This window comes from Glycine soja, chromosome 14 (assembly GCF_004193775.1).
Source record: "Glycine soja cultivar W05 chromosome 14, ASM419377v2, whole genome shotgun sequence".
Lineage (NCBI taxonomy): Eukaryota > Viridiplantae > Streptophyta > Magnoliopsida > Fabales > Fabaceae > Glycine > Glycine soja.
The window spans coordinates 49,656,969-49,678,356 of NC_041015.1; the positions used below are offsets into that span (position 1 = coordinate 49,656,969).

The 21,388-nt window shown below is 30.8% G+C and overlaps 1 protein-coding gene across 2 annotated transcripts; it reads left to right on the forward strand.

Moving 5' to 3' along the window:
- The first annotated feature begins 2,541 nt into the window (after nucleotides 1–2,541).
- LOC114385003 (probable LRR receptor-like serine/threonine-protein kinase At1g06840) lies at nucleotides 2,542–17,694 on the forward strand. Of its 2 annotated transcripts, XM_028344913.1 has the most exons (21): nucleotides 2,542–2,718; nucleotides 2,834–3,009; nucleotides 7,305–7,461; nucleotides 7,855–7,926; nucleotides 8,118–8,189; nucleotides 8,476–8,619; nucleotides 8,729–8,800; nucleotides 8,916–8,987; nucleotides 10,176–10,250; nucleotides 10,859–10,927; nucleotides 11,105–11,173; nucleotides 11,347–11,418; nucleotides 11,641–11,727; nucleotides 11,961–12,029; nucleotides 12,208–12,689; nucleotides 13,288–13,446; nucleotides 13,885–14,168; nucleotides 15,136–15,187; nucleotides 15,488–15,738; nucleotides 16,506–16,640; nucleotides 17,220–17,694. In XM_028344913.1, the coding sequence occupies exons 2-21, from the start codon at nucleotides 2,907–2,909 to the stop codon at nucleotides 17,565–17,567; spliced, it is 2,844 nt and encodes a 947-aa protein (XP_028200714.1). In that variant the 5' UTR covers nucleotides 2,542–2,718; nucleotides 2,834–2,906; the 3' UTR covers nucleotides 17,568–17,694. The 2 variants fall into 2 exon arrangements, with proteins under 2 accessions (XP_028200714.1, XP_028200715.1); XM_028344914.1 differs by lacking the exon at nucleotides 2,542–2,718 and having other exon boundaries at nucleotides 2,897–3,009; nucleotides 7,261–7,461.
- Nucleotides 17,695–21,388: the final 3,694 nt, after the last annotated feature.

Genomic DNA, 21,388 nt, shown 5'->3' on the forward strand with positions numbered 1-21,388 from the left:
AATTAATTATAAGAATAATTCTAAATTTAAGACTTACTGGTACTTGAATCTCTTTACTCCTTCTCACATGTTTATGTGAGGATCAAACTCTTTCTCATAAATTTAACGTATATTATCCATTAAACTATAAAATGAATACTTGATTGTGATATTATACAATTTTTCCTTTTGCTACTAAACATGGGCCCTTTAAGTTGGACAAAGATTAATGATGATGTACGTTGGACAATCGATGCACGGCCTTTTATCCAACTAGCTTGGAAACTTAGGCTTGTATTGTTAAACCGTACCTTTCTATTTCCATCGTTTCACTCTAATTACATATAATCAAATTAAATTTTAATAATTAGCCTTTGATTTTTTCTTTTGGGAAGAATTAGTCACCAGTTTTGAAAATTCCTTAATAACATCTTATTGGACCGCCAATTGGGTAGTTGAGAATGAGATATGACCAATAAAATAGGCAAGGCCGATATGCATATGCTTGGGCTTACAGAGATATGATTTGTATTCTATAAAGATGTAGTGATAATGATAATGATAGTAATAATAATGATAATAATCTAATAATTATATATACCTCATGCTGGTGTTGATGGCTAATAGTAATTATATGATTATTTATTTATTTATTTTAATGAGTGTTTGGTTTAAGTTAAAGAATCGATTTTGAATTTATAATTTTGATTTTTTTTCCTTTTTGTTTCAGGCTAGAGAATAATTTAGTATTAAAACAACATTGAGTAATTTTTGTATTGAATCTAAATTTTTTTAATGAATTTCTTAACTTGATTTTATAATAAAATATCTAAACATAAATTACATTACTTTAAAATCAATTTAAAATAAAATTAATTTTATCATTCTTCATCCAAACACATATTAATTATATCATTTATTTTTTAAATGCATGGTTTTTTGATATATAATTATTTATCCTATTTATTTCTAATCAAACTATATTAAAATAAATTTTTAATTTATAAATATGATGAAAAAGTAGGATAAGTTTATGGTATGCCAACTCACCTAACAACAACTAACTAAATAAATATAAATGATTAATATGTTAAAGTTAAGATTGAATTATTTAAGTGATACTCTAATTTGATCCTTCACTAACACAATTATTAATTAGATTTTAATTTCTTTCCAACTAACCCTACATTAGTTACCATCCTTTTCTCCTAATGAATGGGAGTGTTAAAATAAAAACAAACTAATCAAATAATAAAATAAAAATGTAATATGTTACACAAAGTTAAAAATAAAATATACTATAATTAAATAATATTTCATGTCAGCTTCTTTATCCCGATTATCAACCGGGCCCTGATTTTTTATTTATTTTTTTGCTTAAGACCAGAATTAAATTAAATGGCAAAGCTCTGGTATAAAGGCCACTGTAAAAAAAAAAAAGCACTGGTATAAATGTATCGTATATAGCAAGTATATTTACATAATATAATTTGAAATGGGCAGGTGTTGTGTCTTTATCAGTTTATCAATAATTTTTTAGCAGTTTATATTTTTACGGCGACTTTTTATCCTTGTGATTGATTCTATATGATGATCTGCATGAGAGTTTTGGATGTTTTTTAATGTACTACTCTCCAAGTTACAGAATATACATCTAGTTTTGGTTTTTACCATAAATGATGTAACTGTTTGTTTAAGTTTATTTGGAAAATGTATTTATTTTTAATTTTCTATTATAAATAATTACAAAAAATATCACTTTTGTTTTAATTTTGATTTTATTATTTTTTTTGTCTCTAAAATATTTCTGATTTATACTTTTAATCCTTAATCTAAATTTTGACATGTTAATTTTTCCATTTTTTTCGTTATTTCTTTTGGTTTCTATTGTGAAGTCAAGTAACAATGACATCATCATCAAGGTAGTCTTATGGGATGATTAAGTGTATTTTTCTTTTGTTAAATTATAATTTTAATCTCTCGTCTTTCACAGTTCAATAACTTATTGTGTTATTATTGATAATTGTAAATTGACCTTTCCATAATAATTCTATTTAAGTTGGATAGGTTATTATAGAGAATAACACTTTTTATCCAAATATATATTTATGATATCTGTGTATCCCGAACTCAAAACTTAAGAAAACAATTTAAACTGGGATAATTTACATATCTTTGTAGTTTATACTATACCCTTTGAAAAAGTTATTTTAAAACAAACGATCGATTACATATTACTATCCCCGCCCCTTCCTATTTGGTTTCGGAAAGTCAATGATTAACCATATAAATAAATGTGATGAATTATAGATTAAAATATATATAAATTTTGTGTTTATTTTTTAATATTTTTTATTAAGTTTCTAATAAAATAATAATATTTTTATTGTTATTTTTTAATTTTTTTAATGTTTATATTTACTCATTCACGTATACGTTGAGAATTAGCCACCGTGATGAAAGTGATAGCCTCTGTCATCACATTTCCTATACATACCAAGTTTTCAATGCTGATCTTTCAATCCACGTGGTACTTGTCTCCTACAATATTTGCTTGCAAGTTATATATGCAGGTCTTTATGCATTTTGGGATAGGTTGATCAGTTGTTTTCTTCAGGCAAGTGGGGTTCTTTTTCTTGTCCTAAAACTTTTAGTAACAAGGCCATTCTCTAATAGTTTGATAACTTTCTGGGAATTTTTGCACTTGGATATGCATTCACGTAGTTGTTTCTGAAAAGGGTATTCTACTTCAGTTTAATAGCTATCTGTGTTTTTGGATTTATAATCGTATATAGGGTGGTTTTTGAGTGTACAGCAATGTATGAATGTTTCTAACTGGTTTTGTTGTTGCCAGGGTTAAAAGTACAACCACCCTACTCAGTTCAGGAGAGACATTCAAGAAGTTTGGTGAATTCCAGGTTCCTAGGATGTTGTATCTTTCAAAGGGTTGTGGATGTGAAGTTGTTCTGTTCTTGTGGTTCTGCTGCTATTTACTATTAACTGCTGGTCAGATCACTGAGCCCACTGAAGGTTTATTTCTTTTCCACCCCTTTTTTTGTTGGTATTCCATGCTTTGCACGCCCTTCTTTTATGATTGTGGAAGTAGTAGCTATTCTATTGGGGAGTACTTTCTGTTAGATCTCATAGGAGTCATAACATATATTACCAAATGGAATTTATCAATCAGTTCATTTGTTTCTATGTATATAATCATGCAAAGTATTGTCAATAAAGCTATTAGCAAAATATGGAAATATTGTATTTATGTCTTATAAGATTAAGATATTACTTCGTCCATTTCATTTTTATTTGTCACTTTTGGAATATTTATCTGTCTCAAATTATTTGTAACTTTTTTTGACAGAAAATTTTGTCACTTCAGAATATCAAGGAAATATTATTTACTTTTTTCCAATAATACATTCAAGAAATAACTGCACTAATAGATGTTTAACTTCAACCGCCAATTGTAATAAGGATGTTTTAGTCTAATAATATATTGTTTGTTCGTACTAAGCAATTGATGTTTGTTAACTTCTTGGCAAATTGACCAATATAATTTGTTTAAATAGTAATTAAAATGATAGTTCGAGTTTCAGGTCCACAGGTCAGAGTTTGTGTATTTCAAATTTTAAGCGAATAATTAACTAAATTTAATAATTTTCTAGTAATGATGTGGAGATATAAAGTTTAACATAAATAAAGATAAAGAGTAGAGAACATGCAAGAGACAGAGACAGAAAAAACAAACACTTGAGTGTCGATGGTAGAGTTTCGTGATGCATTGGATGCTTGGTTTATCAAAATTACTCTTGATGCAATATTAAAGATTTTTCACCATCTAACATTATTCCAATTATTACCTTCACCTATTAACCTACTCTAATTAATTATGATCCCTTATGTGAAAGAGTCCAAATTATCTAATTTCACTCTTAATCCCTTAAGAGCCACATCAAATAATTTGCTTTAAGAATAAAGATGCATAAATAAGGTTAAATAATATGATTCTATCCCTAGACATGAATTACCTAGATGCTATTTTCAAGTTCTTAGGATGTAAATACTTCCCAATGCATAAACCCTATAACATTACATGTGCATGGAGGATCAGGCCATAAACATGACAATAAACTCAGAAAAGAAACAATAATATCAAAATAATACTAAATAGATAGTAAGAATCATTACATTAAGAGTATTTGATTGTTGAGCTCCCAACAATGGATGGTTTAGCCTCTCATGAATGATAGGCTTACAGATACAAAAAAGAAATAAAAGGGATGAATGAAAATGGAGGAAATGGCGCCTAAGTGAGTGAGTTTCCTCTCTTTGTCTTGTGCCCTAGCTCATTTGTGTTCGAATCCCCCCTTTTTGTGCATGGCTCCCTTTTTTTTATCTTCAAGATGCCGCACAATCATGTTTTTTGACTATGGTTGTGCACTAAGTCTGCATGTGCATGTTGAGTGCATATGTAAAATTCAACTGAATTAAGTGACCGCACTAAATTGTTAGATACGTGCCGAGCCGCTAGATGTGCTGTGACACCCTCTACATTGACATATATATAATTAAGAAAAAAATATAGAAATATGAAATTTTATTCAAATCACTTAAACAAATTCATGTGGGTAAAAGGGTCACATTCGCTTAACTGTTACCAAATAAAACTTATTAAAAATATCTCCGACTCAAAACAAGGTCATCCAAGTTTAAAAAAGAACTCAAGTTAAGTAGTGAAATAGAATAAAGTAAAATACATGTTTGGAACATTATGCGATTAAAACAGAAACCCATACCCAATGTCATATCCTATCAAAGCATTGTGTCCTAGCATGAGGTTCTTTAAAGTCATTCACCTAGTCATTTGCTCTCACGAACACAAGGTTTGAGATCATCATAGGATCCAAACACAAACAACACATAGGAAGTGAGTTATCACATTTATAAATAAAATACAAATAAACAAAGGTATGAGTAAAATAAATTATAGAAATATTTATAGCATAACTCAACTTAATACAATCGACGTCACTTCACCACTTTATCATTTAAAGTTTATTTTTCAATCACCAATCACATTACACATGAATCACACACTCAAGACAAGACGTAACAACACTTACAAATTTTATAACAAACAATTCACAGACGTTATGCAATAATTATACTAAGACTCAGACCTATATGTAATGTGGTATCATGTTAGTGAAAAACCACATTAGAACCACTCAATGGGTATATCAAGTCACTCTCACTAAGTAAAATCATAAGGTGATTAGTCAGTGTCATTCTATTTTGCGAGAATACTCCAACCATATGAGATCAACATATACTTAAATGAGCACTCAAACTGAGTGTCTTTACCTCCAAGGCCTAGACTCCAAAGAATCCGTCAGGACCTGACATTCCTAATTTAGGTCCAACCCCTGAAATAACTTTTGCATGCAGATGGTGCTTGTGAATTATACAATACCCACAATCTCACACTTGCTTTCAAACACGTTTAACACACTGTGCTACAATTTAACACTTCAAGTTCCTAACTTGGAACCTGACACTTTCCTTTTAACACTTTTAACATAAACACTTTTCTCAAGGTAAACACCAGTCGGGTTATTGTATAATTCACAACTCACAACATAAATATTATCACATTACGTATTAATCACATACTTGTTCACAATCACATCCCATGTCCATAATTTAACGTCTCACAATTCATCACATATTCAATTTATTAATTACACATAATTTTAATCACAATTTTATGATCATAATATAACAATTTATTACGCTAATATAATAAATCTTGTTCAAAATACAAATAAATTATACAAAAATGTTTCTCATAACATGGGGAGTAAAATCCCTCAAACAATTTCACATAATTATATCAAAATCAAATGAGTTAAAATCATAGGTCAAAAACACGAAAACACTAAGAACACTCAATTTATCAACCAATTTGTATTAGGACATCAATTGATTCGTCAAATACAATAATTTCATAATTATAATCATAAAGGAAGACTTACAATACAATAAAAATTTCAAAATAAACCCCAATTTAATTCTCTAAGGATCCCTACACATGTTCATCACTTACCTCTAAGCGGGCTCACGTGTTAGAGAGAAGGAGAATGATTGCAAGCTCTATTTTCTGCTAGGGTTTCCAAGAGATATTTGCCTCACTATAGATATTACTTCCCGAATCCTAACGGTGGGAATGTGAAAAAATGAGTTTCTAACCTGGTGTTTAAATTTCACGATGATCCTATGGTTAACGATCCCAAGATTATAATTTTATTGAGATAAGTTTGGGTGTATACTGGAAAAAAAAGCTCCATGCGAGGGACGTTTCTCTCACCACATATATTATTTTGCATATTCCAACGGTTGGGATGTGTGAAAATGAGTTTCGAACCTGGTGTTCAAATTTAACGATGATCCAATGGTTGACGAGTACAAGATCATAATTTTACTGGGACAAATTTGAGTGTATATGAGAAAAAAAGGAATTTTGGGAGATGGAGAAGAGAAAATGAATTTGAGAGGAAGAGAGAGTGTAGAAATATATTGTAAATGTAAAAAATGACTTATTTACTTTATTTTTTTTAATTTTATAAAAAGAACTTTATTTTACTCTCCATCAAATGAATAAATAAAACATCTTTTTTATTTTCTAAGAACATATGTTTATTTTATTTACCTTAAAACCATTATTTTAATTAATAAAATTATTTCTCCTTATTTTTTTAATTACAAAAATCTCATTATTTTCCTAAAACTCTATTTATTTTTAAATATAATCCTTTTTAATTTATTTTAAAAATAAGTGTTAGATGCGTGTTATGCCGCCAAATGCGTGCTAAGCTGCCAGATGCTCGCTTAGCGGACATGCACGTTACCGCTAACCTTTAGATTAGATCCTCAGACTGAGCGGTTGTTGTTGCATTAAGTGTGTTGCTCCAGTTTTTTAACATCTTTTAGACCTCTGAGTTTCTACAAAAAATAGAATCAAAACACCGTAGATTTACTAACTTTAACATCCATTGAATAAAAACTTAGAAGAAACTATTCATAACTTTTTAACTCAAAAGAAGCGTTAAAAGAGAAAAAAATTATATAACTGTTATGTGATTTAATTCAAATTACGTATCCATAACAATTATCAATATTTAACTTCAATTGCCAATTGTCACTAGTAGAAATTGGTATAAGCAATTGATTCCCTTTTGTCAAAATAATATGCTTGTAATGTGTGTAATGTTGTTTTAGTTGGTTCTGTTGATGGTGATTATTTCATTTGCAATTACATGGAGTTGATGCATTGAGAGCCATAAAGAGAAGCTTGATTGATATTAATGGGAGTTTGAGCAGCTGGGATCATGGAGACCCATGTGCATCTCAATCTGAATGGAAAGGGATTACGTGCTCCAATACAACATTAGTCGATGACTATCTACATGTTAGACAATTGTATGACTTTAATCTTTCACTTAACATTTCTTTTTGTAATATATAGTCATTTTAACATATATAAGCTTCCATTTTCTTGTTCCAAATTTTATTTATTTTTCTCCCTTTGGTCTGATAAAGTTAAAATAGATTGACAATGGCTGTTGTGAGCCCAAATTTATTGACAAATTCAAATATCTTGAAGTTGAAGCGTAATCTCTATATAACTTGCTATCTACCTTTTTCATCAATTATCTTTTACTTTTATAATCAATACTACTTAATGCATTGCATAATAATCCAATGCCAAGTATTGCTTATTTTTTACACATCACTTTGGAAAACTTCTCTGCTATACTACTTTTTTTTGAGTTTTGACACACTTGTTTGACAACCTTTTATTTTCGTCTGTAGGCACCTAATGAAATTGAACTTGTCTGGAACTTTGGTACCAGAGATTGGCCGCTTATCTTATCTGGAAATATTGTATGGCTGTAGCTGCATTGATATTTCTAATGCAAACCTGTTACAAATTAACACTTTTCAGTTTTGCAATTGCTAGATTCTACTTTTGGTCAAGAATATAGTAGATTTGATTCATTTGAATATTTCCATCCTGCAGCCGCTTGCTATTACTTTCTTCCTCTAATTATGCTTTTAATTTGCATTCTTGAAAGGGACTTTATGTGGAATAACATAAGTGGGAGTATACCAAAGGAGATTGGCAATATCAAAACTTTGAGACTCTTGTAAGTTGAATCGTCCATCTAGGCCAGTATGCTGGGCACCGTATGATTGAATAATTTAGTAGTTTGTTCATCTTGGTTTGATATATTCCAAGTCATTTTATACATATTGGTACATCAGCAAACTCGTTATTGCAATCAGAATAATGTTTTCTAAGGAAGTTGAAGTTAAATACTTGTCTCTATAGGATTGAAAAATGAATTAAAATTGATGCATAAAAAAGTGGCTGGCATTTTAACAAGAGCTACATTTTTCTGCTTTCCTTCTTATCAAGTAAAGTTTTTGCAGACTCCTGAATGGAAATAAACTAACAGGTGATCTGCCAGAAGAGCTTGGCCAACTTTCAGTCCTGAACAGAATACAAATTGATGAGAACAATATTACAGGATCCATACCTTTATCATTTGCAAACCTGAACAGAACAGAACACATGTAAGGTTCTCTATGATGACTACTAATGTTTAAAAAATTGCCAGTCTTGCTATTTTACTTTAATTCTTCTATTTCACTATCTTTGACTTTCCTTTAATATATGGAGCAGTCACATGAACAACAATTCACTTAGTGGGCAAATCCTACCTGAGCTTTTTCAACTAGGAAGCCTTGTTCATCTGTAAGTTAGTTAGTGACGATATGATTGCAGTCATTGACATATTCTTCTGTGTTTTATTTAATCCATCACTGTCATGTTTATATCTTGTTGACAAGATGTATATTTGGATATGCAGTCTTCTTGACAACAATAACTTTACAGGATATCTCCCCCCTGAGTTCTCTGAGATGCCAAGCTTAAGGATACTGTATGGTTTATTAAACTGTATTAAATATGCTTGTATGTATGTCTTTAACCTCATTTAGTTTGGATGAATAGAGCACATATTCTTTATGTAGGTTCAGGACATTTCACTTCTCTTCCCCTCGGTTTTAAATTTTAATCTCTATTAGCTAATTCATTCTTTCTTATAACTCGTATGATCTTCACCAGAATGATCCTCTCAAGTGAATTTTACATGGTAGGGTTTGAAGAGAGTGGTAAACACAAAGAACCTTAATAGGACTCCACTTCCATTGGGGCCCTATAAAAAAATTATGGAGCCCTATTCAGCGTTTTTCGTTCACTTGCCTTATCATGTGAAAAACTGACATGAGAACATCTATTTTTACATATTAAAATATGTGTTGGTTTTTAGTTTTTCTTTTTCCTTTCTTTTCTCTCTCTCTGTTTTTTTTTTAATTCTTAGTTAGGTGGCTAAATTACCTTTCCAGTTAGACTCTATAATAAATTGAAAATATTTTTATTTCAACTATAAGGTACCAAAAGAATTCATTTACTTTCTTTTTAATTTGTTATTCAGATATGCTTTTCCATGAAAATTTTTAACAAATGTACTATTTAGAAATGGAAAATTTATGTTATGATGCACCCCTTCCATCTTTAAATCGTTAATCCATTGGTCATTTCCCTGCTGAACTCTATTCCAAACTCTCAATATGTGAGTAGTTTGTGCATAGATCACCTTGCATCACTTTGGCTTGCTCTCCCCCTAAAGCCTCCCCGCAACAGGTTTTAGATCTCCTTCGGATCCAAGAAGAAAAAGGAAATTATAGATTTATACAAGTCTAAATCATAGAGCTGAAGTAACGTAATTAAATGGAATTTAATTGAGATCTGTAAAGCTATGGGTTGGCAGACTAGAACAAAAACAAAAGCCTTTCCCACTACGGGAATTGATGCCATTTATTGTTTGCATTCCAAATCATTATTTTGCAAGTGAAATTCTAAAAAGTTGAAATTTAAAAACTAAGTGGATGCTTTAATTTTCCTGAGGTGTCATAATACTGGAAAGTTACTATTTTTATCATCATAAAGCTTTTAGATCCTTTGTTTATTTTTTTAATGTTTTTGTGTCTACAATAGTATTCAGTAAGTATTCCCTTCTTGATAAATAGATTTTTAAAGTATTTTTCTGATCTTGTTGTTCTTGCAGTCAACTTGATAACAATGACTTTGGTGGAAATAGCATTCCAGAATCTTATGGCAACATCTCAAAATTGTCAAAATTGTAAGTGCATTTTGTGATTCCATGTTTGGATGTGCGATGCCAATTACAAGTAGTGGAGCTTAGGTGTTTGAGCCTTCATTTTAGTGTATGGTGTGAAATACCAGTCTACATGCCGTTCTTGTATATAGATCTTTCAATTGGAGAAAAAAATTGCAAGGAGATTAAAAATAAAGGTCAAAACATTTAAGTACAATTATAAATATTGCTTCTCAGAAATGATATTTAAACAGTTCACCACTTTGTAAAACATAAAAGAATGCCGTACACACCATATTTGTTCCATTCAATTAGTATAACACGTTCTGCTTGCTCTGTTCAAATGAGTATTTCACAAGTCATAACATTTGATGATCATATAGCCATTGGCAACATGCACTGTTACAGATGCATTTGCCTGATGTCCAAATTGTTTTAGAGAAGTTTTATTATTTCCTCTCTTTTTTTTTCATCGTTTGAAGGATACCTCATTGTCACTCCTCATATTTTCCACTTTATTCTGCTTAATAAAATTTCTTGTCTCAAACAAGCAATTTAGTTCTGTGAGGAGAAATGATCAGACTGTAAGTTTGATAGTCTACATGTCGTTATTGGTTACCTGGTTTTATTAGGAGCCTTAGGAACTGCAACTTGCAAGGACCAATTCCTGATTTCAGCAGGATACCACACCTTGCTTATCTGTAAGTTCAGTTATCTCATTTTCTTTGAACTCAGTTTATGCGTTGGTTTTTTTCGATTTTACATTAACAGAGTTTGCTGCACCTGATAAAAATCACGAGCTAGCCATTACATGTTTTAAAGATAGGTCAAGACTGTCTGTAACAGGCTCTACTGATTTCTGTTTGTTTTTATTCCAGTGACCTCAGTTTCAATCAGTTGAATGAATCAATTCCTACTAATAAGCTTTCCGACAATATCACAACCATGTAAGAACCTCTATTGCTTAAATAATATACAAATCTATTGGTCTTGCAATCAGCTATTTGGTTTTCAACTGTGGATATTTTCCTCTTAGGTTAAGTGGTTGGAGAAAATCTCCAAAATATGATAACATGGATTCTATGTTATCTTATTGTTTTACCTGTTGGGATTTGTGCAGTGACTTATCAAACAACAAGCTTACTGGAACAATTCCATCCAGCTTTTCTGGTCTTCCACGTCTTCAGAAATTGTAAGTTGCCTTTGCTTTCACCATTTCCTCTTCTATATCAAACTGCAATGTATAAGTGTAAACCAAATAACATCATGTATGTATCAGCTTACCTTTCTTACAAAACATATTTTGTTGTATTTCTTAATCAATACATATTATTTTCAATTTTTTAAGTTCTAGTTTTATAAAATATGCTATAAAATCAACAATATTTTTAAGACACATCTTTTCTTATGACAGGTCATTTGCAAACAATTCATTGAGTGGATACGTTCCTTCTACCATCTGGCAGGACAGGAGCTTAAATGGAACTGAACGACTTATCTTGTAAGACTTGAAATGATAGTCACACAAATTTTCTTACTAGATTAATTTGCATTTGGGGGAATGTATATGTTTCCTTTATTTTTCATCTGTATTATCTGACAGTGTGTGTCTGAACATGCAGATGTTTGTATATTCTCTGAGGCGTCCTTTATTCTTAGATGTGTTTTGTTATGCGTAGATTCTACTTATTTTTATTATTTTGATTTGCTCAGCATGTGTTGGTGATCTTGCAGGGACATGCAAAATAATCAGCTAACAATCATATCAGGCACTACAAATCTTCCTCCAAACGTCACACTCTTGTATGCTTCTAAACTTATTTTCCAGATGTAGTAAAGTCAATGCAGTAGAGAGTTCCATTTTTTTTCTCCTTGTCATGCATGTTTAAAATAATAATACAAGCCCTTATGATAAAGGTCAAAGCTAGTTGCATACGAATTCCATCTTTCTTAGATAACTTGTCACATTAATGTTTTTCAGGCTTGAGGGAAATCCTGTATGCACAAATAATAACACCTTAGTTCAGTTCTGTGGACCAGAAATTGACAATGGCTTGAATGGAAACTACAGTGTTAACTGTCCCAGTCAAGAATGCCCCTCTCCTTATGAATACACTGTAGAGTGTTTCTGTGTTGCTCCATTGGTTGTTCATTATCGGTTGAAAAGTCCCGGATTTTCAGATTTCCGTACATACGAGAGAACATTTGAGAGCTTCTTGACAGATGGTCTTAATGTAGATATTAATCAGCTATTCATTAAAAGTTTTGCATGGGAAGAAGGGCCTCGGTTGAGAATGAACTTAAAGCTTTTTCCTGAATGTATCAACAATAAAAGTTATTGTTTTTTCAGTACAAGTGAGGTTATCCGGATCAGAAACTTGTTCAGAGACTGGGGCATTTTGAGCAGTGACTTGTTTGGGCCTTATGAACTTCTGGACTTCATTGTGGGTCCTTACAGGGATGGTAAGTTACTGAAAATTATGATATGCTAGAGTGTTTAGAGGAACTTGGACACTTAACAATAAAACTGAAGTTGAATCTCATTCAGGTGGTGGACCAGCAATTATGAAACCCTCTAAGTGAATTGTTTGTATAATGTTTTCTGCACATTGAGCTAGTGGGTCTCCAGATTCTTTAAAATAAGTCAGCTTTCTCAAGTATAATTTGTGCTTGACAAATAAAAATTGTTACTAAGTTTTTCCTTTGCTTCTATTGCAATTTGATACGTGACTACTCTGAAGCTCCGTTGAGGTCCATTTTGTCAACATTTATCTATTTAGGATATTCAGGATGGGTTGACATCTGTCTGATTGCTCTTCAAATTCATGCATATTTTGATTTTTTTTATAAGATTGAGGTTCAATGTCTGTTCTGGATTATATGCTATATGTTGCTTTTATGTTAAAATCAACTCTAAAGAAAGCCAATTTAAAAATGGATTAATATCACTATGACTAGTAAGTGAATAAGCTGCTAGAGATATCCATATATGGAATATAATATTTGCATATTATTTTAAGATTGGTTAGTTGTACTCATATACTTCCTATTGTTGTTGCAGTGATTTCCCCCTCTCCAAGTTCATGGATAAGCAAAGGGGCACTGGTTGGAATAGTCTTAGGTGCAATTGCCTGTGCAATTACATTATCTGCAATTGTTTCCATTCTTATATTGAGAATACGCTTGAGAGATTATGGTGCACTTTCCAGACAGCGTAATGGTGAGTACCTTATAATGAGTGAACTAACCTATTATTTTTTCCTCGTTGAAATCATGTCTTCTGTGCTCTGGCTCTGTCACAATCCGAAATGTAGTTGTCATTAAACATAATCTTATATTTTGACTGAATTGTGTTCTAAATCTAATTTTCTTTTATCATCATTCAAAATGCTTTCACATTAACCTTCTGAGACTATTCCTGTTGGCATGGATTGTCAAATTCTCAAGAATGCTGCCATAACAAATTGATTTCTGAAAGAATTGAATGATGCATGCTGAATCTTCTTTGTTTTCTTTTTATAGAAAGACACTTTATTAGGAATAAAAGATGGAAATTAAAATTATAGTGTGGATAAGATATCCTCAAAGACAGACATAGAATTCTAGTTTCAAGAATGAGCTCGAAGAACTCTAAGTAAGGCTTCTATATTTTTCACAGCATCTAGGATCTCAGTAAAAATTGATGGTGTGAGATCATTTGATTACAACGAAATGGCTTTGGCTTCAAATAATTTTAGCGAGTCTGCTCAAATTGGAGAAGGGGGCTATGGGAAGGTTTATAAAGGTCATCTTCCTGATGGCACTGTTGTTGCCATAAAACGTGCACAGGAGGGTTCACTGCAAGGTGAGAGGGAGTTCCTTACAGAAATAGAATTGCTATCAAGGCTACATCATCGCAACCTTCTGTCTCTGATTGGATACTGTGATCAAGGGGGTGAACAGGTAACTTTTGTTTTCAAGTTCAAAACTGTAAACTCAAAAGATTTTGTTATAATTTTCAGTGATCTTTGATTTGTGATTCATTTTTCGACGATTTATGTTCTACAAGTCGCATTACCTTGCTGTCTCGTGTTGATTGACTCATTCCACAAGGAGATGATTTGTACTAAAATAGGGTAGATATTGATTAAAACTAATTTAAGAATATATGAATAAGAAATGGGACCAACAAGTTGTGATATTGGATAAATTTCAGCCAATAATAAAGATTGTGTTGAAAAAAAAAATATTTTACTAGCATTTCTGTAAAAGATATTTCATTAAAATAAGGATGTAAATGCATAAAACAGCTTGGCGGGAATAACTTTAAATAAAAGAAGGAATTCACAGGATGTAAATGCAACTAGGTCTGTTCTTTATGAATCTTGAGCCAATGGTTATTTTGACATATAGTTAAGAAATAAATTTGTCTGAACTATATAACTAGGGAAGTTATGTAAATCAAAATTCATATTTTTTTTTGCTTACTATCGTGTCAAAATATTTTGATTCTAAGTTAAAATATGTTTTCAATCTCATATAAATACTTAAATTTTATATTTATTTCCTGATAATTGTTTTTTTATTGATTTTCTAATAAAATAATAATCATGTTTTTGGTTGTTGACATTTTTTTAGTTCATGAAAGATTAGATAATTTTGTGTTTATTTCATCATATTTTTTTTATTTGTGATTAGTCTTTTTCAAGGAAATTAATAACAATAATTTTTTTTATTCGAGAGTAAATATAAAATTTACTAATTTATCAAAGATTAAAAATAAAATATTTGTTTTATCATGGAATACAAACAAAGAAAAAAATTATTAGAAAACAAATATAAAATTCAGATATTTATTAAGAATCACATACACATTTTAGCCTTATTCTATTTCTCCTTTAAATTTGTTTTTTTGATTCTGTGTTTGCAGATGTTGGTTTATGAATATATGCCAAATGGAGCGCTAAGGAATCACCTTTCTGGTATATTTTATGCTCTTATTTTCTAATTTACTGTTTTGTCTATTAACTAATTAGTCCATTGCACTTTTCTATTGACCGTTTCATGAAACAACAAATTTTGGTTTTCGTGTATAAGTTTTACTCTTGCTCTTTCTGGTTCCAATTCGAAGAACAAAGAGACTTGGATATTTATTTTTAATGAGAGAAAAAAAGTCTATGATGCACTTGACAATGTAAAATAGTACTATATTATCATCATATCATAAAGTATCATGCACGTATAGTGTCTGCCTCAACTATATGCTTAATGTTTTATGACAGCTAATTCAAAAGAACCTCTTAGTTTCTCCATGAGGTTGAAGATTGCTCTAGGATCAGCCAAAGGTCTTTTATATCTACACACAGAAGCTAATCCTCCAATATTCCACCGAGATGTGAAGGCCAGCAATATATTATTGGACTCTAGGTACACAGCAAAAGTTGCTGATTTCGGACTTTCACGACTTGCCCCAGTTCCAGATATTGAAGGAAATGTACCTGGTCATGTATCAACAGTGGTAAAGGGGACCCCGGTATGGTTTTCATAACTGGATATACTTTGCAGTTATGCTAAAATTGAGCATGCATGCATTCATGATAAGTTTAGAAATTTTATTGGTGGTTATGTTCAAGGCTCAATTTTTTGGTTATGTTCAAGGCTCAATTTTTTGGTTTAACTTTTTTGTGACCTTTAGAATGGTGGACTGGATCTGAGTTTGATAATCCATTTTTTATAAGCTATATCATATATATTAATTGGTTGAGTACAATAAATACTCAACACAAGCATTTTGCAGCTCTACATCCATCAAACCATCAGCGCTAATAAAATCCTCTCATATCACTTTACAATTTTCTCTGGTTTGGTTGATGGAAAACCAATTAATTATGGCTGTAGAACAATTTCACTAAATCAAAGACTTAGAAGATAAGGTTTCTATGACTAGATTTTAAGGTTTATGTTCCTCTTGGAAAAGTTTTGTTGTATTGTAGTAAGGAAAATGTATAATTAGAACTTTATAGCACCCAATGACTTTTATCATGTTTAGGCTTATCACCAGTCTACTAGTATACTTCGATTTAGTTATCTACTTTTTAGTAGTTCATAATATGCACTATACTGCTAGGGAGAATTTAAAAATAAATTTGACTTTTGGACTTCTGAAACCAAAATAGAAAAAATATCTAACTAATTGATTGGAAATTATTTTTATATATTTGTCAAGGACTTAAGGTTGATTTTATATGTTCACCATCGATTTAATTTCTATATTGTTTGCTCACTGTTTTAAACATGCAGGGTTATCTTGATCCAGAGTACTTCTTAACCTACAAATTGACTGACAAGAGTGATGTTTATAGTCTTGGTGTTGTATTTCTGGAACTTGTGACTGGGAGGCCTCCAATCTTTCATGGAGAAAATATTATTAGACACGTATGGTTTGATTTTTCTTGTTAATAATCGTGATTTGATCAAGCTTTAGTGGAGAGTTCTATTTCTATAACTGCAACATATTACTTTACCTGCATGCATACAGTCCATGAGTGAGGCTAAGCAGTTATGCCTTCCTGTTTGTATTCTGATCTAAATACCTTTAGTTTGGTAGGAAATCATGTCTGCAGCTGCAGATTTCAACCATTATCCTATTAATCTAAGGTTTTTATCTAAATAGCTCTGAGTAAGTATTTGACAAAGGTTGAGTCTTAATTAAATTGTTGAAGGAGATAGTTATTTGAGAGAAATTGTGTTAATGGGCTGCATACTTGATCTCTTATTTATGACTTGATTACAATCGACCAATGCCATAATCAAGAGCTTAATTAGAATTTAGAAGCTAATTAATCTCAGACCAATAATCAGTAGCTAACTTGTAGGTTGATCAATTTATCATATATATTATAGTAAGTATTCTAGCATCAACGTTAATATTTAATATTCTAAAATAATAATGTTACATTAATATTTCATAGTCATTCTCTATCTCTAAGACTTAAAATCTTTTTTTTTTTTCAGGTTTATGTGGCATACCAATCTGGTGGAATATCTTTGGTTGTTGATAAACGTATCGAGTCTTATCCTTCTGAATATGCGGAGAAATTTTTGACTTTAGCCTTAAAGTGTTGCAAAGATGAACCAGATGAACGGCCTAAAATGTCAGAAGTAGCTAGAGAGCTTGAATACATCTGTTCTATGTTACCTGAGTACGATACCAAGGGAGCTGAATATGATACAAGTAATTATTCTGGAACAGTATGCAGTTCACAACCTTCATCATCTACTATAAAGACTCCTTTTATTTCAGAAGATGTGTCAGGTAGTGACTTGGTTAGTGGAGGTATGCCAACCATAAGGCCAAGATAGAAGTTGAAAAATATATCTGCTTTAGAAACTATAGTTGATTGAATCTGGGAATCTTAGTATCTTTTGAGCTGAACAATGAAACCATGCATATTTACTAATTCACAGAGGACTGGCTTGTTTGTTTTAATATATCGATTTTTACGCCCATTATATTTAAAAGCTGACAGTGACAGAGAGTAGTTTATGATGGTGCATTCCAGCTTGCAAGTTCTTTTGAAGTAATTATCATGTGTTTCGAAGGATTTGAGACTCTTGACTTGGGTGGTTCTTTTGAAGAATGTCTTACATTCTGGATTTTAAGACAACAACAAGAGAAAGACTAGGATTACCTAATTCATCGATGAATTTGCTAAATTCAAGTAGATTCCCCAAAGATTAATATCAATGGCATGGAACAAGTTACAAATCAAGACTCTAAGATATGTATTTTTGGGCCAGTTAATTATGATTTCCTTATTCATAACCTATGTGACAATGATTATTATTAACCCAAGTTCCCCCTTCTTTAAGAACGAATATCGATTGGCTATTTAAGACCTAGGAGTATACTTCTGTCCCATAAGCTAATAAATTATATAGGATAATTTAAAATTTTTGATCCCATACTTAGTTTCTATTTAAAAGAAATCTTACAAGTTAATGAAGCAATGCACACCGTTAAAGAATAAAAACACTTTAGTTATAAAAATAAGACTTAAATATACTTTTGGTCTAGAATAAATACATGTTTTTTTTTACATTTGATCATTGGTAAATTTTTCTTTTGAATTGAGTCTTTAATATTTCAAAAAATGTTGTTAAAGATCACATCTGAATTAGTGTCAATTGCTTAAACAAGAAGATATTGAATGTGATTAGTTCATAGAACAAATTGTCAAAGGCTTGCATGCGGACACAAAGAGTACTCTCCTACTACTACTGTCAACAAGTTTAACCAAAAATAATTTCTGAGATAATAACTTAAAGTATACTTGCATTGAGCAACTTTTTCTATTAACTCATTGCATCAGCATCTTGTTTAAGCAATTGCAAGGAACACCTTAAAGCCATAAAGAAAACGTGCTTGAATCTCAATTGATAAGCATATATAAACAACTTGATATGACATTAAAAATGTGAAAGTAAAAGTATTGAAACAAGATGTGTTTTGGAAGCACAAAATTGGATTGTACGAATTGATTTATAAATAGGACTAAAACAATAATATTTTCCTATTACTAATTCCTCATGACATTATCTATAAGCAGTATAAAACAATAAATGAATCCAACAAGATGTTGACATTCGATCATAATTAACTTTCTCACCAGAACTATCTTAACTAGAATTTGTGCTAATTAATCATGAAAATATAACCAAGGATTAAAGGTTCGTAGCTTCTCAGAGTATGCAAGGAAGTTATTTAAAATTAAAAAAAATGTAACACCAAACATTTAAAGAAAATGTTTATTTTAAAGTCATAAGAACACTAGGCGTATGTTTACCTACCGTTCATACTCTTATTTTCCTTGGTTAGGCAAATGAACGTCGTGTACATGGATTCATGCATATCTAGGTCCAGCCGGGACACATATGATAAAAAAATTTCTAATTAAATTGCGTGAAAAACGTGAGTGTTACACTAATTATGCATTCTTTCTTTCATAGATCAAAATCTTTTGTAACTAAAATATGTTCCAAGATTATATGAATGCTTCTTTCTTTAAAAATTTATGAATTAACTCAGAAAAAATTGTACTAGTAGCAAATGGATCTCTAGTTTGAATTTCAATATGATTAATTTGGATTTGTTTGCTATGCATGAAGTATGAGAAATTTAAGGAATGAGGGGCACAAGTTACAAGGTCCGTGAAGGGGTATGTATAAATTACTTCCCTAAAAAGCCCGAATCTTAACTTAAAAAGAATTGATTTCGAACTATTTTAACATGTCTAATTTTATATTCAAAATAGTCATTGATTTAGAAATTGATTTAAAATCGAATTAAAAAAATTGATTCTAAACTGAATTAATTTTAACTCATTTGAAACCGATTTTAAGAGTCGAAACAATTTTAAAGTAGTTTTTAAATTATTTTTTTTAAATAAAAAATAATATAACTGATTTTATAGAAACAATTTGATTAACAAAATTAGTTTTATAAAGTAATATACTTATTTTTTCTTAAACTAATTTGAAAAAAAATCAATTCAATTTGTATTCGATTACTATCCGATTGGAGCAGAATCAATTTTTTTTTTTAAGTCAAAGGTTCTTACTGATTTAAGTGTGTCAATGTAGGCTTTCAAGGAATTTTATTGAGATCAAACGAGATTCTGGTTTGTGACTCTCTTTCTCTGTTTTTTGGGTAGGTCTTAATTTGGATATCGTGAAAGGGTGAATAATTAATCAAGGGAACGGTGCACTTTGACGTATTAAGGGATAGAGTACTAGAGTTAGGTATAAAATGAAGAATGTGTCTCAAAACTGCTTTCTATATTTTCTGATTATTATTAACTGAAAAGAGAAGCAGAAAAGAAAACGTAAACTAAAGCTATATTTTGAATCTTCATCAATTCAAGGAGTCCGGGCGAGAGACTTGCATTCCTCAAGAAGTGTCAACTGAGTAGGACACTAAATATTTTTTCCTAAAGAAAGTATGTTGATTAATACTCTATTTTATTATCGTGCAAGAAAATAAATTTTTGAAAATAATTAATATTTTAATTTTTAATATGATATTAATTATTTTTTATTTATATTTTTTATATATTACTAGTAAACAAAATTTAAAAATAAATTAATAATAATAAAATATTAATTTTATCTATATATTATTATTATTATTATTATTATTATTATTATTATTATCATTATTATTATTAATAGTGTGCAAAACAAGTTATTGTAATAAGATAATTATTTAGAGACGGATGAAGTAATTATTTGAGGCGAAGTCCACATGATAACAAGCTTTAATTGGTTGATTGATTCCTTTTTTCCAACTAGTCCTATAAAAGCGCAGTGAACGGTTCCCAAACTCCATCTACAACACACAAACATCATAAACATAAATAATACTAAATCCTTGTGTTGTGTTCTAAGTCCTCAATTCAACTTTTCAGCTATCTATCTTGAAAGAAGAAGAAGTGGGATAACGGGCCTGACCCCAGTGACTGTCTCCAATGAATCAAAGAAACAGAACAACAACGCCTTCGGCAAGACCAAGGTAGTTGCTTCCACCGGCGTGAAGAAGCTGAAGGAGGGTAACTCTGTTGGCCTCCATTGGATCAAGACCAAGTATCACAACACCACCCAGAAACATTAAACTACTTCTTACTTATCTTAATTTGATTCCTTCTTGTACATATTTATAATAATCTTTGTCTCAATATCTTTTTCTTGTTTTCTTTCTGTTGATTATCTATGTAGTATGTTTTTTCTATTCATTTACTGTTGAGGTGTTTGGTCAAGAATCTTATATGCTAAGATCAAGAATCTTTCTTCCATAGATCAAGAATCTTTGTAATTAAAATGCTTCTTTCTTTCAAAATTTATAAATTAATTTAGAGAAAAAAACTGTACTTATAGGAAATGGATATCTGGGTTGTTATGCATGCAGTGTGAGAGACAGAAGAATTTCCTCACGGCTGCATGGTGTGAAAGGAAAAGTTCATAATCGATTCATGGTCATTGGGTGCGGTTACAAGGTACGTATCACGGTGTTGGATTTTATGGTGATGAATTGCTAGGGTTCTGAGGGTGGCCAAGGTGAGTCCAAGAGGGTTAGTCTTGGCATGCAAGGCAGAGAAACTATTCTTGAAAGGGGTGTGCGTGAGGTG